At 37.8% G+C, this 17158-nt stretch overlaps 1 protein-coding gene and 1 pseudogene across 1 annotated transcript in view; both read left to right on the top strand.

Annotated features, from left to right (window-relative positions):
- The window catches only part of CARMIL1 (capping protein regulator and myosin 1 linker 1), a 337821-nt gene that overhangs the window by 199661 nt on the left and 121002 nt on the right, over nucleotides 1–17158 (top strand). Inside the window, exons 11-15 of the mRNA XM_019668166.1 lie at nucleotides 3373–3476; nucleotides 5037–5114; nucleotides 5247–5323; nucleotides 9351–9455; nucleotides 12721–12790. Coding sequence (XP_019523711.1) covers nucleotides 3373–3476; nucleotides 5037–5114; nucleotides 5247–5323; nucleotides 9351–9455; nucleotides 12721–12790 — 434 coding nt within the window. The remainder of the gene's footprint in view (nucleotides 1–3372; nucleotides 3477–5036; nucleotides 5115–5246; nucleotides 5324–9350; nucleotides 9456–12720; nucleotides 12791–17158) is intronic.
- Nucleotides 7120–7729, top strand: LOC109396406 (translationally-controlled tumor protein pseudogene; annotated as a pseudogene).

The following is a 17158-nucleotide window of genomic DNA, read 5'->3' as shown; positions in this document are numbered from 1 at the left end:
AGCGTGAGCGGCCAGCAGCCGCAGTGAGCAGCCGTCCAGAAGCCGGCGACTGATCTGCCTCACCCGGGAAGAGCGCAATGATGGTGCCAACTTGGGCCAATGAAGCAACATCCTCCACAACTAGACTGAAGAACAAAGCAACAGCAACTTGTCTGTTCCCCTTCCCCCAATTCCCCAGCATTGTTCCCATCCCCCCAATTCCCCAATAAAAATCTTAAAAAAAAAAAAATTTAGAAAGAAAAAAAAATACCAATAATTTAAAAATTGATTATATTTATCTATATTAATTTATGTGTTCCATTACTACAAAGCAAATAGAGGGATATGGTGATCATTTATCCTCCTGAGACAAGTTTTGATTCTGAGGTGACTCAGTGCCACCATTCACTGATGTACCTGTCCCTCCGAGTGTGATGATGTGGGGGAGGGCCCTCAGCTTCCTTGTATTGGGTTGTCTGAAAAGTCATGCTGTATTTTTTCTATGTTTTTCGTTGCAAAAATATGTCATGACTTTTCCGACAACCCAATTAATGAACATGGACCCACTTTTCCTACGCCCTTCACAAATAAAGGTCACCACTATTACTTCTTCCCTACAGTAACATGTGTACATTAAAATATGTGTTGTGAGAATTAATATTGTTTTATAACATATGACCCAAGGAATTTTAAGTTGTCCTTCCTAAGGTGTATATCTTGAAATGTTTTGATTAAAACAATCTAATTTGTTAAAGATTTATTATTCTTGCACACTGTTATGTAGGACCCGAAGGGTTTACAGATTCAAAATAACTCAGATTAAATTGTAGCTTTAAGCTTTTGTTGAATTTGACTAGTATTTGTATTTTAGTTCTATAAAAACATTTATACGCTTATTCATAACTCCATAATTCAACAATAATTTTTTTTAATCTTCCCATGACATCGACACTGTCTCTAAATATATTTTCTCTTCCTCAGATATTAGCAAAATCATAGTTTTCTGGATTTCTAGTAAATGTCCTGTTGGCTGCCAGATTATGTCTACGTAGGACCATCTGGCACCACCTTTTTCCAGCTGTAAACACTCCAATAATAAATAGGAAGATGCTCAGAATAACTAGACAGCCAGACTCCAGAATGGCGTGTAAATCTGTGTTTAGTTTGTGTTGTAAGAACTCTGATTTTTTTCCATACTATACTTTTGTAATTTCCTGCTGCTAATGTGCTTATTAACACAGGTCTTACATGAGGTAGGCTCACGAGGTGGGGGGAGGAAATCCTTCATTCTTGTTTCAGTAGCACAAAGCTGAGCTGATAACATGATTCTCCCCAATTCTGTTCAGATGTTGGCCAATTGCCAAGAGCTGGCACTTGTCCAGGAGTGTTTTGCTGTCGAGACTTAATTTGACCTGCTCATTTTGGGATTTATTTTTTGAGGTTTGTGATACTTCACTAAGGATATGGTCTTGCAAATGGTTTTCTTGATGAGTCTGGTATCTTCCATATGTTTTGACTCAATGATTCCATTACAAAATACATTAATACTACTAGTAATGGAACAAACTGAAGGAAGTTTTGGCCATTTTCTTTCTCCCCTTCCCTCCCTCCTTCACTCCCTCCCTTCCTTCCTGTGTTAGCTATTTAAACAATCATAGGTGTTACCTCCAGAAAGGAACCTTTTCTATAGGCCATTGCTAGTTCCTTGTATCTAATATAATTATTCAAATCTTCACCTCTTTCACTGCCAAGCTCTTGTTTGTTATGTCTTTGATAGTACTGACCTCACTGGATTCTGATTATTCAGTTGCCTGTGTTTCCCAGTGGACTGGCATTTAGAGGGTGAGATAGTGGCCTAGGGGTCTCAGAAGCTCATGCCTGGCACACAGTAGGTGTTAAATAAAGATTTGTTATAATGAACAAATATTCCTTGTGTAGCGCTGAGTTTTTCATCCTGCAGTTTATTGTTCCTTTCCTGATGATCTTTGAACTTTTTGAGGGCAAAGAATGGGTCTTAGTTACACATGTCTCCATATCCCCAGCCTTTTTTAAATGTTTTATGAGCACTTAATAAATGTTGAGTTGATAGCCAAGAAATTCCTCCTTGTAGTTAAGTAAAATATTTTTCATTCTACCCGTTTCTGTTTTTTACATGCTCAAATGCCAACTCACCCTTGAGAAATGGCTGAGGAGACATTATCAGACACACCCTAGAGTCAGTTCTTTATAATTCTGCCTCAGCTTTTTCTTTGGAGTGCCTCATTGGTTCCTGCTGGCAGGTCTGACCCTGGCCCCTTATCCTGGTGGATACTCTGTCCAAGTGTGGACAAAAACCCTCTTTTCTGTTTCTCATTAGGGTGGTTGAGACAGGTTGGGATATTCAAGAAGAATTTTACTAAAAAATTCGAAAAAAAAATTTGTATATGTATACTCAATTTAGAAATAGTCATGTTTCCAAAATAAACAATTTAGAACCTTGGAGTTTTAGTAAAAACATGAAGAGATTTGCAATATCCCATATCCCTGTTATCTTAGGGATACACTATGTATGTCCTCTTTGAACCCAGTGAGTGACCAGACTCTTCTGGGCCCTTGTTTTGTAGGGACAAATCTAGAGCCTGTCCTCCCCCATGACACGAAGTGGCCTGTTGAAAAGCCACCCACCACACGGCCCTGACTCACAGGCCTGTTACCCACATATAACAGAACATAGTTCTCCTCACAACAGTCTTGTTGGTCTCATGTATTCATTCTTTGTTTTCTAAAATGGAATTACCAGGTTAGTTTAGTTGACTCTAACTTGGGCCATTTATATTATTTATGTAAATAGTGTGTAGGGTATTAATTATTCGTTTTTCCTTTTGATTGATTTTTGCATAGTGCACAGATCATTTTCTCTCTGCAAAATCCATTTCAATCTAAAGTTTGCCTTGAGCACACTACATTATATAGAGCAATGCATTCCTCTATTAAGTACTGAGTACTTTAAGTAGCTTAAAGTATCTGAATTTGCACCTGCATCATTTAAATATTATACCCTGTCAAGAATCCCCTAGCAGGCTTAAGAGAAGGATAAGAACTATTAGATTGCCTGCATAATTCTCAGACTTCAAAGTAAAATCCTTTCCATCCATATCAGAAGAAGTAGAGCAAAATGAAGTTGATTTCATTTCTTTCTCCTCCTCGATGACTTGGTTTTGTCTGTGACTAACCTGTTCTTCCTGAGGGGATGTCAAAAAAAAAAAAAAAGACAATCCTAGATCTGCCTTTCAGGATGGTGCTTATGGTTAACCTCAGTCATGCAATTTGATGAGGCTGCTGGGCCATATATAGAAACTCACAAACCTCATTTTGTTTCCTGGGTAACTGAGCTGGGTATCCTTGCTGTTTCAGGGGTGAATAGCCTTTCTCAGTCACTCAGTGCCAACCCATTGACTGCCACCACTCTCATCCATCTGGACCTCTCAGGGAACATCCTTCGCGGAGATGACCTCTCGGTAGGTTTTCCTTTCTTACTGGCACCTTCAAAGAAGCTGTATTTAATAAGCCTAGAATAATTTCTAAACATGGCTTTCTAGCATATTTCCCTGCATCTCCCTTTATCAAGACAACCTAAAATCATTTCATTAAGAGCTTATGAAGTGTTTTAGAGAAGAAACTCCAGAGCTTTCCTTCAATAGAGCTTGTCACATAGATTTACCCCCCCCCATTTAATGTTACTGAAGTTTAAGTTCTTTTTAGAAATAATTTTTCTGAAGGAATTTTGTTCTGTATTTACATTGCAGCTGTTAAAATTGCCTGATAAGAAAGATTGAAAATGTAAACTTATTTCATCATTAATATTGTTGGGAATACGGGTGGGGTTTTTTTTTCCCTTTTAATATAGTTTGCAATTGAAAGGAAATATTGGGATAAACTCCAGTACTGTAGTCCATGAATACAGTAGGGAGAGGAAAGGGTTAGCAGCAAAAAGGAACTACTCTTTAAAGTTTAAGTATGAAGGCAGACGCTTCCGCCAATGCTAACAAGATTTTTCATACAGCCGAATTGGTAATATACATGTTTGGTAGTTCTTACTGATACAGTGAATTAAGTCTGATCTCATTTCCAGATGTGGTGAGTGGTGCCCTCTGGTCATCACATAAGATTGAGAAGAAATGCTCCCTTACCAGTAGGGCCTACAGCAAGTGGGCATCATTAAAGGACCTTTATTTGCGTTCCACATTTTTATGGGGGTGAAAAACACTGTGAAATGTATTCTCATTTCTCTAATATTTTACTTTCCCTGTAAGGCAGGGGATGTTGGCCAGCCTTTTTGGTAGTTTCCCCCTCTCCTTTACTCTCAAAATTCATTTGAATAATACTTGTTGCCTGGTTCGCCGTGACTTTTAAGGCATTGTCCAACTTTAATTGTCACTTTCACTGATGACTCATAAATGTGTTCACTCCCAAGTTGAAAGGATGTCCAGTGTGAAACCACCAAAACATTACAGTGATAAACTAGAGGAACAGAGAGAGTGATGCAAGAGCCCGAAGATTAAATAGTAGACAGTCCTTTTCTTGTTAGATTTTGGAAGTAACTAAGGATAGAAAAACCATTGTGTTAGACAGAAGGGTGTATAGCCTGAGACCATCCTATGGTTCAAATTCAAATTACTAACCTCTTGAACACTCTCAAAAGTGTTCAGCATTTTGATAGGGTGACTGCCATTCAGGTGGTATTTCAATCTCAACAGTTAAAATTAATTAGCACTGTCCTAAAATTATAAAAATGGAACTGATCAGGAAAACTAAGTCATGGATAACAAAAAGGCAGTTTGGTAGCCAAGATTCCATTTGGCTTTTTTTTTTAACTTAAACATAATTTTGTTTTAAATATTCTTTGGATTTTTTGCTCTCAACGAAGGTAATGAACAACATAAAATTCTGCTAATCCTCTTGGGAAGAGTAGAGAATGATTCTGGGAGGATTTGGGCAACTTTATTTTGAAATATTAATGGCACTGTGTGTGTGTGTTTCTAGATCCTAATATATTTGTTTTTTGTTTTTATTTCAAGTACATGTACAATTTTTTGGCCCAGCCAAATGCCATTGCTCATCTGGATTTATCCAACACAGAATGTTCCCTGGACATGGTAATGTTTTTTATATTGCTCTGGGAATCTCAGAACAGCTATTTAGATGGGATTCAAAGGCTTTCTCTGTAATAAAATATTCTCTTAGACCTAGAAATATGTGAGAATAAGAGTGACTTACTTCTTTTCTAGGTCTGTGGTGCTCTTCTCCGCGGATGCCTTCAACATCTAGCAGTGCTCAATCTCTCCAGAACTGTCTTTTCTCACCGGTATGCATTTCGTCCTGCTGTCATTATCATCTAGGAGTGTCTTTCTCTCAGAGAAAGTTGTAGTGATATGAAAACAGAGTGATAAAGGGTGAATGTTGTACATGTAAAAAGAAGATAGCCTTAAACCATTATCTATGAATACTAGGTCTGGAAAGTTCAAGTTTTTGTTGTACCTGTTTTCACCACAGTTTGATGTTCTTATCAATTACTCCAGCCTGCCTATGTGAAATATATGATAATGTACTATTTCTCACATGTGGACAGGTACTCTCTCCATATAGTAAAGACTCTTTAGAAGCTTCTACAGGTGTTTCTCAATGATGAACTTGGAAGTAAATATAAACTATCTCTGGGGAGCAAAGAAAATACTCATCCCAAAACTCATACATTTTAACCTGTAGAAGTTGAGTACCTTCTTGACTTAGAATTGTTGGCAAAATAGGGCAGAAAAAATAGAAACAGCAAGTATTCACAAGCAGCAACAACATAGGATGGAGGGAGAATAAAGAATAATTATGGAAAGTCCATGGGTTATAAAAGTGTGGAATCCTGGGACAGCTCAACACTTAACATTCATAATTATGATCATAAGTCATAAACAATATTTTAGTCATATATACTCTTTAATAACATGGAGAATTGCTTAATATTAGAAATACCTCCATTTTTACTAGTTAACTTTTTAAAAGCATTCATACTCAAAGGAAACCCTCAGTTATTTGGAAAATTCAGTTATTCAGCACACTTTATTCTATAGTTGTGCCTCCAAATGAATTATTATGTATTTTAAAGTCCTATTGGACCGTTACTTCAACAGTGATATAAATCTTTACGATAGCAAAAATACACCACAAATACCTCAATAGAATAAGAACAGAAAAGTTGAGAATTTTCTAAGATACTTTATTTTGAGGGTATTTAGACCAACCAGTTAATTCATGTATTTGAAGGCAGCTTATAAAGCCATGCCACTGTGGAACTGTGATTGACTAAGGAACTGAGTTAGAAGCAGTATCAGACTATAAAGATATTCAGCTCTTTTGAGTTTCTAATACTGTAATTCTGTGATGACTGCTCTTTAGTAAAGCTATTAAACTCGTAGAGCAGACTGTGCTAACAAATTGCTTTGTCTTCCAAATGAAAGGTTGTGATTAAACTGTTTAGTATCTTACCTAAATGTAATCATAGAAAGCCCTTAGTAATTATCTTGCAACTGCTGCATTTATAGCGAGTTGTAGATTGTCAGCCAGGCTATTCATAGTTTTGTTCACAGATAATTTCATAAGAGTATCACTTGGGATAGGTTAGGTTGTTCTACAGTAACAGATGAGCCTCCCAGCCCGGCCCCATTTCCATGGCTTTCAGCAACAGTAGCTTTGTGACATGTCCCTTGTGGGCTGGCCACATGGCCTTCACTCTGGGAGGCAGAGTAGTCTCTATCTAAAACACGGACAGTCGTGTACCAGGGGAAGAAGAATCATGTACTGGCAGGTAAAGTCTCTCTCTGGAAGGTACACACACCACTTCTGCTGTATGTCATGTCCTCTTGGCCAGAGGAACTCTCATGCGTCAGTGGGGTGAGGAGCCTCATCGTCCGTCAGAAAGGGACAGTGAATATTTGGAAACCTGGAACAGTCAACCCCATGACAGAATAGTCAGAGGAGAATTATATTAAAAAAATAATTTAACTTTTCCTCCTGCTCCCCGCTCCCTGCAAGCGCATTTCTGGCTGCATAGCATTCACTCCAAGCTCCTCCTATGCTAGCGCCCGCCATCCTCTCCTCCCAACCGCCATCATGATCATCCACCCAGACTTCATCTGCCATGATGAGATGTTCTCCAACATCTACAGGATCCGAGAGATCACAGACGGGCTGTGCTTGGAAGTGGAGGGGAAGATGGTCAAGGGAGGGGTAACACTGATGCCTCACTCATTGGTGGAAATGCCTCTGCTAAAGGCAAGATACCTGAGGGCAAAGGTACTAAAAGTACAGTAGCCACTGGTGTTGATAGTGTCATGAACCATCATTTGCAGGAAACCAGCTTCACAAAAGAAGCCTATAAGAAGTATATCAAAGATTGCATGAAATCAAAGGGAAACTTGAAGAACAAAGACCAGCAGCTGCAGAACAAATCAAGCACATCTTTGCTAATTTCAAAAACTACCATTCCTTATTGGTGAAAACATGAATCCAGATGGCACGGTTGCTCTGCTGGACTACCGTGAGGATGCTGTGACCCCATAAATGATTTTCTTCAAGGATGGTTTAGAAATGGAAAGATGTTAACACAGTTGGCTGTTGGGATCCGTCACCTGTCATCATCATAACTGGCTGCTGCTTTTCATCCACACACCAGGACTAGGACAGATGGGACTGATATGACCTTGAGCTTTTCGTTTATCTTGACCCTGATTTATTTGGAGTGGAAGCATTGTTGTTAAGAAAAACATGTCATGTAGGGTGTCTTAAAATAAAATGCATTTAAACTCATTTGAGAGAATGCCTGTTAGTTTAATACATATTAAATCCATCCTGTGTCGTGTTCCTGGAGAAGCTAGAGCCTGGTAGACCACTACCATAAAGCATAAGACTGTCTTCAGATAACTTCTACAGCAAAAACTACTTCTGAGACTGGAATAGAAAAAACAAGGATCAAAAGTCTCAGTTCAGAGCTGAAGTGAAGGAAAAGCCCATGCTCACAGCACAGCCAACATTTGGAGTGGATTCCTTAGACCTTTCATCACCTACAAATGGAATTAGTTAACTCTGGAAGAAATTATCAAAAGAATAAAAAGACTAATAAAATTGGAATAGATAAATAATAATAATTTAACAATGTTTACTCATCAAAAAATCAATGGGGATATACTTATTTTGTTCTACAATCTGGAACCAGAGTTGTTGGAAACGTCTAATATATATTCTACCAGAATCTCTTTCCTCTTATGTTTATTTTTCATCCTCTTAGATTCTGGTTGCTTAGATATTTCTTCTCAAATAGCCTGAAAATGCCCTGTTTTAAAACAACATTTTTCAAATATTGATAGGTTTTCTGGGACCTGAGTACATCAAATATTATTGAATCTTTTGTGGTTGAGCTAGACCAATAAGATGCTCTGAGATTCTGTGAATCCTTCCACAGAACATGAGTAACTATCATTAAATAAGTGTCTACTGTGCCTCAGGCTAAGTGCTTTACACAAGTGACTTATTCAATCCTTCCATGAATTCTTATCAGACAGAACAAAACAGGCAAAGTGCTCACCTTCCAGCTTTGATTCTGAAACCTTTTTTTTCTTAAACCCTCACAGTATGGTGTTGACTGTTTTCTTGCTTGCAGGGCTGTATGATTCGACCCACTTACTTCCCACTGTAATAGAAAGGGACGTATTTGGAGGTTATAGCCATTCTTTTTGGAGTTTTGTCTTTAACTATTCTATTATTTGGCCAGGAATGACTAGATTTGTGATACGGATATAAGAGCTGAGCAGAAAGTTTGCCACGCAGGCTTCATGCCAATCAGACTTTTCATGTAGTTCCTCAGCTTCACATCAGGTCACAATCTTGTATCTGAGACATGTTGCATCTAAAAATAGTGCCAAATGCAGGTAGCGATTCTTAACATTCAATGTCACCCAGCAGGAAAGCTCATTGAATTGCTGAGAAAAATATATTGTCATGGACCTCCTATTTCTTAAAAACCCGAACATGGAGTTTTGGGAAGTTCTATAGGTAAAACACAATGAGTTCACTGGCTACAAAGAAAAGGAATAAATTATTTTAAGGACTGAATGGGATGTCTTAACTTCTCTTACGTCATTCCTTTAATTGTATTGGATTAATTTATTTAGCTTTCAGACATTTTGTTTCTTTTTACCTTTAACTTTCTACTGAAAATAGAACGGATCCATGGATTATTTCACAGTGTCTGAATAAACAATGAATACTTTTGCCAATGTGGAAGTCAGGGGCTGAGCTGGAAGTGTAACTGTCAGTCAGGGTGACTCTCATATTTTGTTTTTCAGGAAAGGAAAAGAAGTACCTCCGTCTTTCAAGCAGTTTTTTAGTAGTTCTCTGGCTTTGATGCACATCAACCTTTCAGGCACAAAACTATCTCCTGAGCCCTTAAAGTGAGTGTTTAATTCATTTGCTACAGAGCTTTTAAAGTTCAACTTGTTATTAGGAATGTGCTTGAGAGAAAGGGAAAAGACATTTAACCCTAAGACAGACAAGGCAGATGAAAATCTTTTTACTTTGGAGCACAAAAGGAAATCAAACTCTTTTGAGTATATTGTGCACTGTTGATATTGCATCTTATATGAAAAAAGAAATCTTTCTTCATTTGTGACCTTGACAGTAGTCACTGATCTTGTATAAAAGTGTGTGCCCGAGTTTTATTATATTAACCTGCCTTTATTATATTAACCTCTGTTTAATCCATTTTAGGTATAGTCTTGTGTCTTTTTAAATCAATATTTATTCTAAATATTTCTACTAACAGTAATAAACTCGACACCCACGTGTGTGTAACGAAGTCAGTTTTGGGTTTCTGAATGACCTAGGTCGATATAGTCTATCTCTTTGGTATTTTTTTACTTGGCAGCCAACTTATGTTATGGGTTAATACTCTAGTGTAGGTGTAGTTAGTGGTGAAGTTAAACTTTTTAGCTAAATTAAGGTTTGAGTATAATTTATCATCCTGGAAATTTCTGCTCACCATTCCCAGAAATAATCAAAAGGGCTGTAGAATCAAATTCTCTTTGAGTTTAAAGAACATATATTCAAGTAGTTATGAATATGCACATTGTCAAATATGTTTTAATGTGTGCACAGATTTCTTTTTCCCTCAGCTGACATGTAAATCAGCACTTAATTTTCCCCATGTAATTTGTATGAAATGTTAAAATCAATGTCTGCTATCTGTATTACTAGGTTAATCTTCGTCTAACTTGTAAATTGCCTTTTCTTTTTTCTTTTTGAGAGATATGAAATTCTTGATTACAGTATTCCACATAGTACCATCTGACTAAAACAAAGGATAGCATTAAGAGCAGTAGATCCTGTCAAGTGCTAAAAAAAACACCCTAACATTATAGCTGGCCTTTTTCTTTTAAACATTGAATTTATGTATTAAAGGTCTCCAAATGTAACAGCTGCAAATAGTAAAAGCCTCATGATTAGGCTGTTTGTATGAATATTAATAAAGCTATCAGAATCAATATTCTAAAGGAGGGACCATTATAATTTAATCATACTCTATTACTTATTCGTTCATTAAACTGGTATTTAGTGAGCATTTACAATATGCTAGATACCAGGAGGGCACGAAGTAGAAAGCAAAACCAGACTTGATCTTTGCCTTCATAGTGTATCAACGGGAAATTGGCATATCAAAATGGTTTTAGTGATAGGTACATGGTGTTCTAATTCTTTCAATGCAATTGATTCCTGTGACATACAGAGTAGTTCTTTCTTGATTAGCATAATTGATCATATAGAGTATTCCACACCACAACAACACTGGATTTACTGTACTTGATTATAGATATAGATTTGTAAATATTACACTTTAAAGTTATTTTGTAATTGTTAAATCTTGTAGCCTGTGGTTATTTATGGGAATGTTTAATTATGTTAAATCAGTAGCCTCTTCAGGTCTGTGTTTTATCCAGTAAAAATTTTAATGTGAGGAAGAAGACTTCCTGGCTGGAGATTGTGTAAACAACATTCTGTACATACATTGAATGTGATATAATTTGAAAAGATGTAACAAACTGAGATGCTCAGGTTGACCTGTGTGGGGTGGGGAAGGAAAGGGAACTTGCAAAGCATGACCCTAAGCTGAATGCTGACTGGATGCTTATATATGAACTATCATTATTAATTTTGTCAACAGTGTGGGAAAGTGTTATTATTCCTATTTACAGTTGAGGAAATTGAGGCTCAGAGAAGCTGAGTAATTTGTCCAAAGTCCCTGTGGCAGGTTGCGTTTCCTGGGAAGTGGACTTTGAGATGGAGGTCAGTATGGCCCCCAAGAGAGAGAGGAGGAAAAAAAAAAAAACTTTTTTGGAAAATAGAAACACTTTAATAAGTAATTAAACAGAAGCATGCACACAGATGAGATATGCTTAGCCTTTCTCAGAGGACAGTGTTTCGAATAAGGGCCTAGTGAACTGGATTCAAGGGATGAAGAGACATATGTTCCCTCCATACTCCTTAACAGCAGGAGTGGTTTTCATAGGAGGAAGCAGCCAGGCTCTTGTGCTCCACGCCCACTGCAAGGGTTCCTCTCCGTGGAGGAGGCCAGGGAGTCAGTGGAAGGGAATATCAGAGACTGGCATGAAATAATTCCCTGCCTCCCACTCACCCTGGGCTACTTTTGGAACATGCTGGTTGGAGGTCATGCCCTTGGAACATTGAGAACGGAGGGGCGGGGGGTTGTTTACTCCCAGGTTGCAAATGCCTGGGTTCCACTCTCTAGGACTTCCTACCACCTGCCTGCTATCACAGTTCTTCGCACTGTTTCCCTTGCTGGAGAGGGAGCCCTCTCTCACTCTTTGGCACTCCTCACAGGACCCAGTTGAGAGTCTCTTGTCCCTTCAGTGGGATTTAATGGGTGTGTGCGCGCAGGTGTGAAATTTTTGTTTCAAGCCTGCGTAGTGGTGTTGGGTTTTATGGGACTGATTTGTGAACAGGGAATCCGTTCATTCTCTGAGAGGGAGGTGGGATCCACATGGTTAGTCAGTCTATCAGCATGCAGATGACAAAAGTCCTTTTCAGGGCAGGGATGTGGTTGCCCGTGACCAGCTGCCAGCCACACAGACTGGCAAGATCCTGTTCTCGAACTCAGACTTGAGAGTTGTACCTTATTTGAAGTGCTGTTCCACCCTTACCCATCTCACCTCTGTAGGTTTTTTAATAAGCCATCTAGACATAATGTCCTATCCTGGCATACTTCTGGAGCCTGACTTCCTCACTAACACACTCCTTAGATAAAACCTGTTTCACTTGGCTACTCCAGGAACAATTGCATAATAATCCTAACATTAAAGCCATTCTCAAGCAGATGCAGGTGAGAATTTATATGTGATGAACACAGTTTAATTTCAGTGTACAGTTAGGGATATTGCTGGTTTATTTGTATAGGAATAGCAGTCCTGTCGGATTTTGCATTTATGATGAACCTTGTCAAACAGAAGAATGTTGCAGCATCATTTTTTCACTGCTGTCATGAGGCAGAAATGCAGTTGGCATTTTAAAAAATGAGATGGTACTTGGTGTTTGACCTATGAATCAGAAAAGGCATTTTTATTCTATGGGCTTTATTCAGGGTGAGTACATGTTTTTAGTGTGATGTGTAACATCTCTATCTCACGTGTGTGTTTTCTCCCTCAGAGCACTGCTACTGGGCCTGGCCAGTAATCATAACTTGAAAGGGGTTTCTCTTGATCTCAACAACTGTGAGGTAAGAACACCTGGAGACTACACTAGGAGAGACAATAGCCTCAACACTGTTTTGTCTTTTTCCTGGAAAAAATGTTGTACTGTGATTTCAGAAGGTAAAAATGAAGCAGAAAAATGCAAGCTTATAGAAGTTTCTGATGTTCTGTGTTTTGCAGATTTTATCTATAGACAGCCGCAGATCCCCAGTCAGAAAGCATTCAAGTGTGTTTTTAATGACATTTCTTTTTAAATCCCTGTCCCTGTTCTTGCTGCCAGTTGCTTAAGTATTTTATGATGAAGCCTTGGGATATAAAGCCATTAACATGAAAATTGTAATCTAACGCATTTCTTGCAGGGACAAGTGTGTATACCCTAACTTGGATTTAGAGAGTTTGAAAGAGAATAACTGTCATGTCACTAATTTTACTTTTTCATATCTTGATTTAAAACATAAAAATTAAGATGCTTCTCAAAATCGTAGCAATTCCAGACACTTACTATCAAAGAACACAGAGAAGAATTGAGACTAAAAGCCCCTACATTTTAGAGGGTGCCTGAAGTTTACTATCTTGACACTTAGTTTGTGTGGGGATTAGTAAGAAAATACCCAGATACAAAACACTGGCCTCTTTAGAGCCTGCCTATACCCAACATGTCCGACTTGGTCTCTTTTCGGACCTGAAGCTGGAAGTCTTTCATTCCTGTTCCTGGGCCTTTATGACTGACCACAGCCCTCCCTTCCCGAACACTCTTAGCATGTCCCTCTTCCCAAGGGTATCCCTCTGTTCAAGGATCTAACTCAAGGATCTAACCCCACACCTGCATCAAACTCTGGGGTTTAATCAAAGTTTGGCCATTACTAGCTGTGAACTCCTTGATGAATTAGTTGATATTGATACATCTTAATTTCTGCATCTGCAAAATGGAGACAATATTATTATTGCCTTTCCCAGTGGTTAGGTTTAAAGAAGTCAGTCTTTGAAAAGTGCTTCATAGAGTGTCTAGGACATACAGAGGGTGCCAAAAAACAGGTGCCAAAAAAATGTATACACATTTCAGGAAAGGAATCAACTATTAAAATTGTATAATAATACTCGATATATACCGATAACAAAAGATGAATACAAGTCACGTTTGACTTCTGCGATTACAAGAGGTGCTCCTAGTGGTTACCGTCAGCGTCCAGACACTTCTGATTATGGTGAACTACTGCTTGAGCAATGCTGACCAAAGTGTCCACTTGTATACAGTTTCTTGGCACCCCGGGTATAAGGTTGTTAGCTCTTGTTTACCTGTCTGTCTGTCAAATTTATATTAGGTAAGCCATATAAAATCCACACTTTTGTAGGTCAAAATGCAGACTATTGACAGTTTCATGTGGTTCTACCAAATAGCTAGTAAACTTTTTCTGTATAATTTTTTCCTATTAAGAGAGGAATCCAGATGAAATGATCGCTCTCTGATGGTGGGATTGACCATTAGTATGATGATAATTCCAGCTTCATGTTGGCTATTCATTTATAGATTGTAGGAAAAAATGATATTGCCGAGATGGGGAACCCTTAAAACTATCTAAGTACCAGATTCTTTCACCATCTTATAGCTTGAATCACAATACTGGTGACCACATTTATAAAGTCATACTTTATAGTGTTGCTCATGAAAATTGGTGAAACACAAAATTATTTTTCTGAACTAATGTGTCTTGTCACATTTTTTGCCTTAGGGATAGATGTCCTTTACTCATCTCTATGATGTAGTAAACCTTTCTCCTAAAAGGCATCTGGGGCTATGATATTATCCATGTAGAATGCTTGGCGCTTTAATCATTTGGTTCTTCACAGTTTAGGTAAAACTCTCAGAAAAAAGCTGTCACTAACTTGGAAGTTTCAAATTATACTTATGTGCATTTTTTTCAAGTTCATTCTCTATTTAGTCACAGTAGGTACTGTCTTCTGTACTCTTACTTAGCATGCCAGTCAAAATCATGGAAGAATTCAGCACTTAACCTTCTTTAATGATAAGATAAATTCTCCACCAGTGGTGATGGTGAATGAAACGTTTTCCTGACACTGTAATTATCTTGGAAGGCATTTACACAGGGATGACGTACTGAAGATGAGGGGCTGACATACCTGAAACGAGTCCAATGTCTGAGGCATAATAGTGGCAGTTGCTGATGTGGGCACTGTGCGGGTTCAGTGCCTCCTGCAGGATACTCTAGTACAACAGCTTACCCAAGGCATGGAAGCAAAGAACCAATGTGAAATGCCTTGAAGTCTTTTTATATTTATAAATAATTAATTATAAAACAGCTATTGTCCACTGATCAATTTTAAAGTGAAGTTGTATGGGTGTCATCCTCTGAGTGAAGCTGTAAATGATCATCCTCTGAGATGGTGGTTGAGTTTATTAGGAAAGAGGAGAAAGTAACCTTGAAGTAGGAATTAAAAGTGTCTAGATAGGAAACTTAGAATAACTTCGCTTCAGCGAATTATTTTTGTTTTTACCTTATGCTGGTTCCTGTGCTGTTCATTCTCAGCTTTCCTGATGAATTGTCCTTGTAGTATTTTGGGATATTTCTGTATTCCTCTGAAACAGACATTAAACAATCATTAATTTGAATGAGAAGAGATTTACACTTTATGCTATTTTTTAAAAAGTACCATACAGGTATTTAGAAATTATGGAGTTAATTTTCTACAACACAAACATTATTGTTATTTGGAAACTCAAATCCCAAATTTTAAACTGTATTCTTTTGGATCTGTGAGGGCAAAGCTAACAAGTACAGAAATTAAACTTTTATTTACAGATAACTTCTATACTTAGCAAAAAAACCTCTCTGTGTTCCTTCAGATGTTTCATATTAATTATGTTATCACTTCTTTTCCTTTTTCTTGGTCTTTTAGTACCAAAGAGGAGTAATTTCTTTTTCTTTTCTTTTCTCATTTTTTATTGTATTTGAAATTTTTTTCCCATTACAGTTGACATTCAGTATTGCTTTATATTAACTTCAGATGTACAGAATAGTGGTTAGATGTTTATATAATTTATGAAGTGATTCCCTTTGATTAGTCTGATACCCAGCTGGCACTATACATAATTATTACAACACTATTGACTATATTCCCTATGCTGTACTTTACATCCCGTGACCATTTTGTAACTACCAAATTGTACTTCTTAATCTCTTCACCTTTTTAACCCAGACCCCAACCCCCCTCCTATCTGGTAAACATCAGTTTATTCTCTGTATCTATGAGTCTGTTTCTGTTTTGTTTGTTCGTTTACTTTGTTCTTTCGATTCCATGCATAAGGGAGATGATATGGTATTTGTCTTTCTCTGTCTGACTTATTTTACTTAGCATAATACCCTCTAGGTCTACCCATGTTGTTGCAGATGGCAAGATTTCATTCTTTTTTATAGCCAAATGATATTTCATTGTTTATATGTACCACACCTTCTTTATCCAGTCATCTATTGATTGGCAGTTGGGTTGTTTCATATCATGGCTATTGTAAATAACGCTGCAATGAACGTAGGAGTGCAAATATATTTTCAAATTAGTGTTTTAGATTTCTTCAGGTAAATACCCAGAAGTGGAATTGCTGTGTCATAAGGTAGTTCTATTTTTAATTTTTTGAGGAACCTTCATATTGTTTGCAATCCCACCAACAGTGCACAAGGGTTCTGCTTTCTCCACATCGTCACCACTTGTTTTTTATTTATTGATGATAGACATTCTGTCAGGTGTGAGGTGATATCTCATAGTGGTTTGGCAAACCTCGACTCTCCTTTGCTTTTGTTCATCGGTGAGCTCCTTCAGGACCATTTTTGCACACACCTTTCTCATGCCAAGATTTTCCGTTAAGATTTTCCTAACTGTTTTTCTATTGATGTTTACTTGGTCTGTTTTGCTTCTGGCAGTCAGCTGACGATTTTGACGCACAATTTGATGAATTTTTATAATGTTTTCATCAGTTCTGCTTGCTACTGACCACCCTGACCTCTCTTCACCAGTGACGCGTTCTCTCCTCTAAGAAAAACGTTTAATCCATTCATACACTGCCGTTTTCTTCATGGTATTATCCCCATAAACTTGGATTAACATGTCCCTGATTTCACTCCCACTCCTGCCAAATTTAACAAGAAATTTAATGTTTGTTCATTGTTGTCATTCAAGCTTGGACATTTCTCACAACAGCACACAAAAACATGCACAATAGTAGTGAATGCCACTCAGCAAGACACTGCCACACATTGACACAGACACAGCTGTGAGACACTGATATTACCAAGGTTATGAAACCTTACCGAGCTGCCAATGTAAGCGCACGGTGGCAAGTTCCCAAATTTAACTGTCAGACCTCATATAGTTTCTTTTAG

This window comes from Hipposideros armiger, unplaced genomic scaffold (assembly GCF_001890085.2).
Source record: "Hipposideros armiger isolate ML-2016 unplaced genomic scaffold, ASM189008v1 scaffold_519, whole genome shotgun sequence".
Lineage (NCBI taxonomy): Eukaryota > Metazoa > Chordata > Mammalia > Chiroptera > Hipposideridae > Hipposideros > Hipposideros armiger.
The sequence above is the reverse complement of the archived record's forward strand: the minus strand, read 5'-3'. Positions and strand labels throughout refer to the sequence as shown.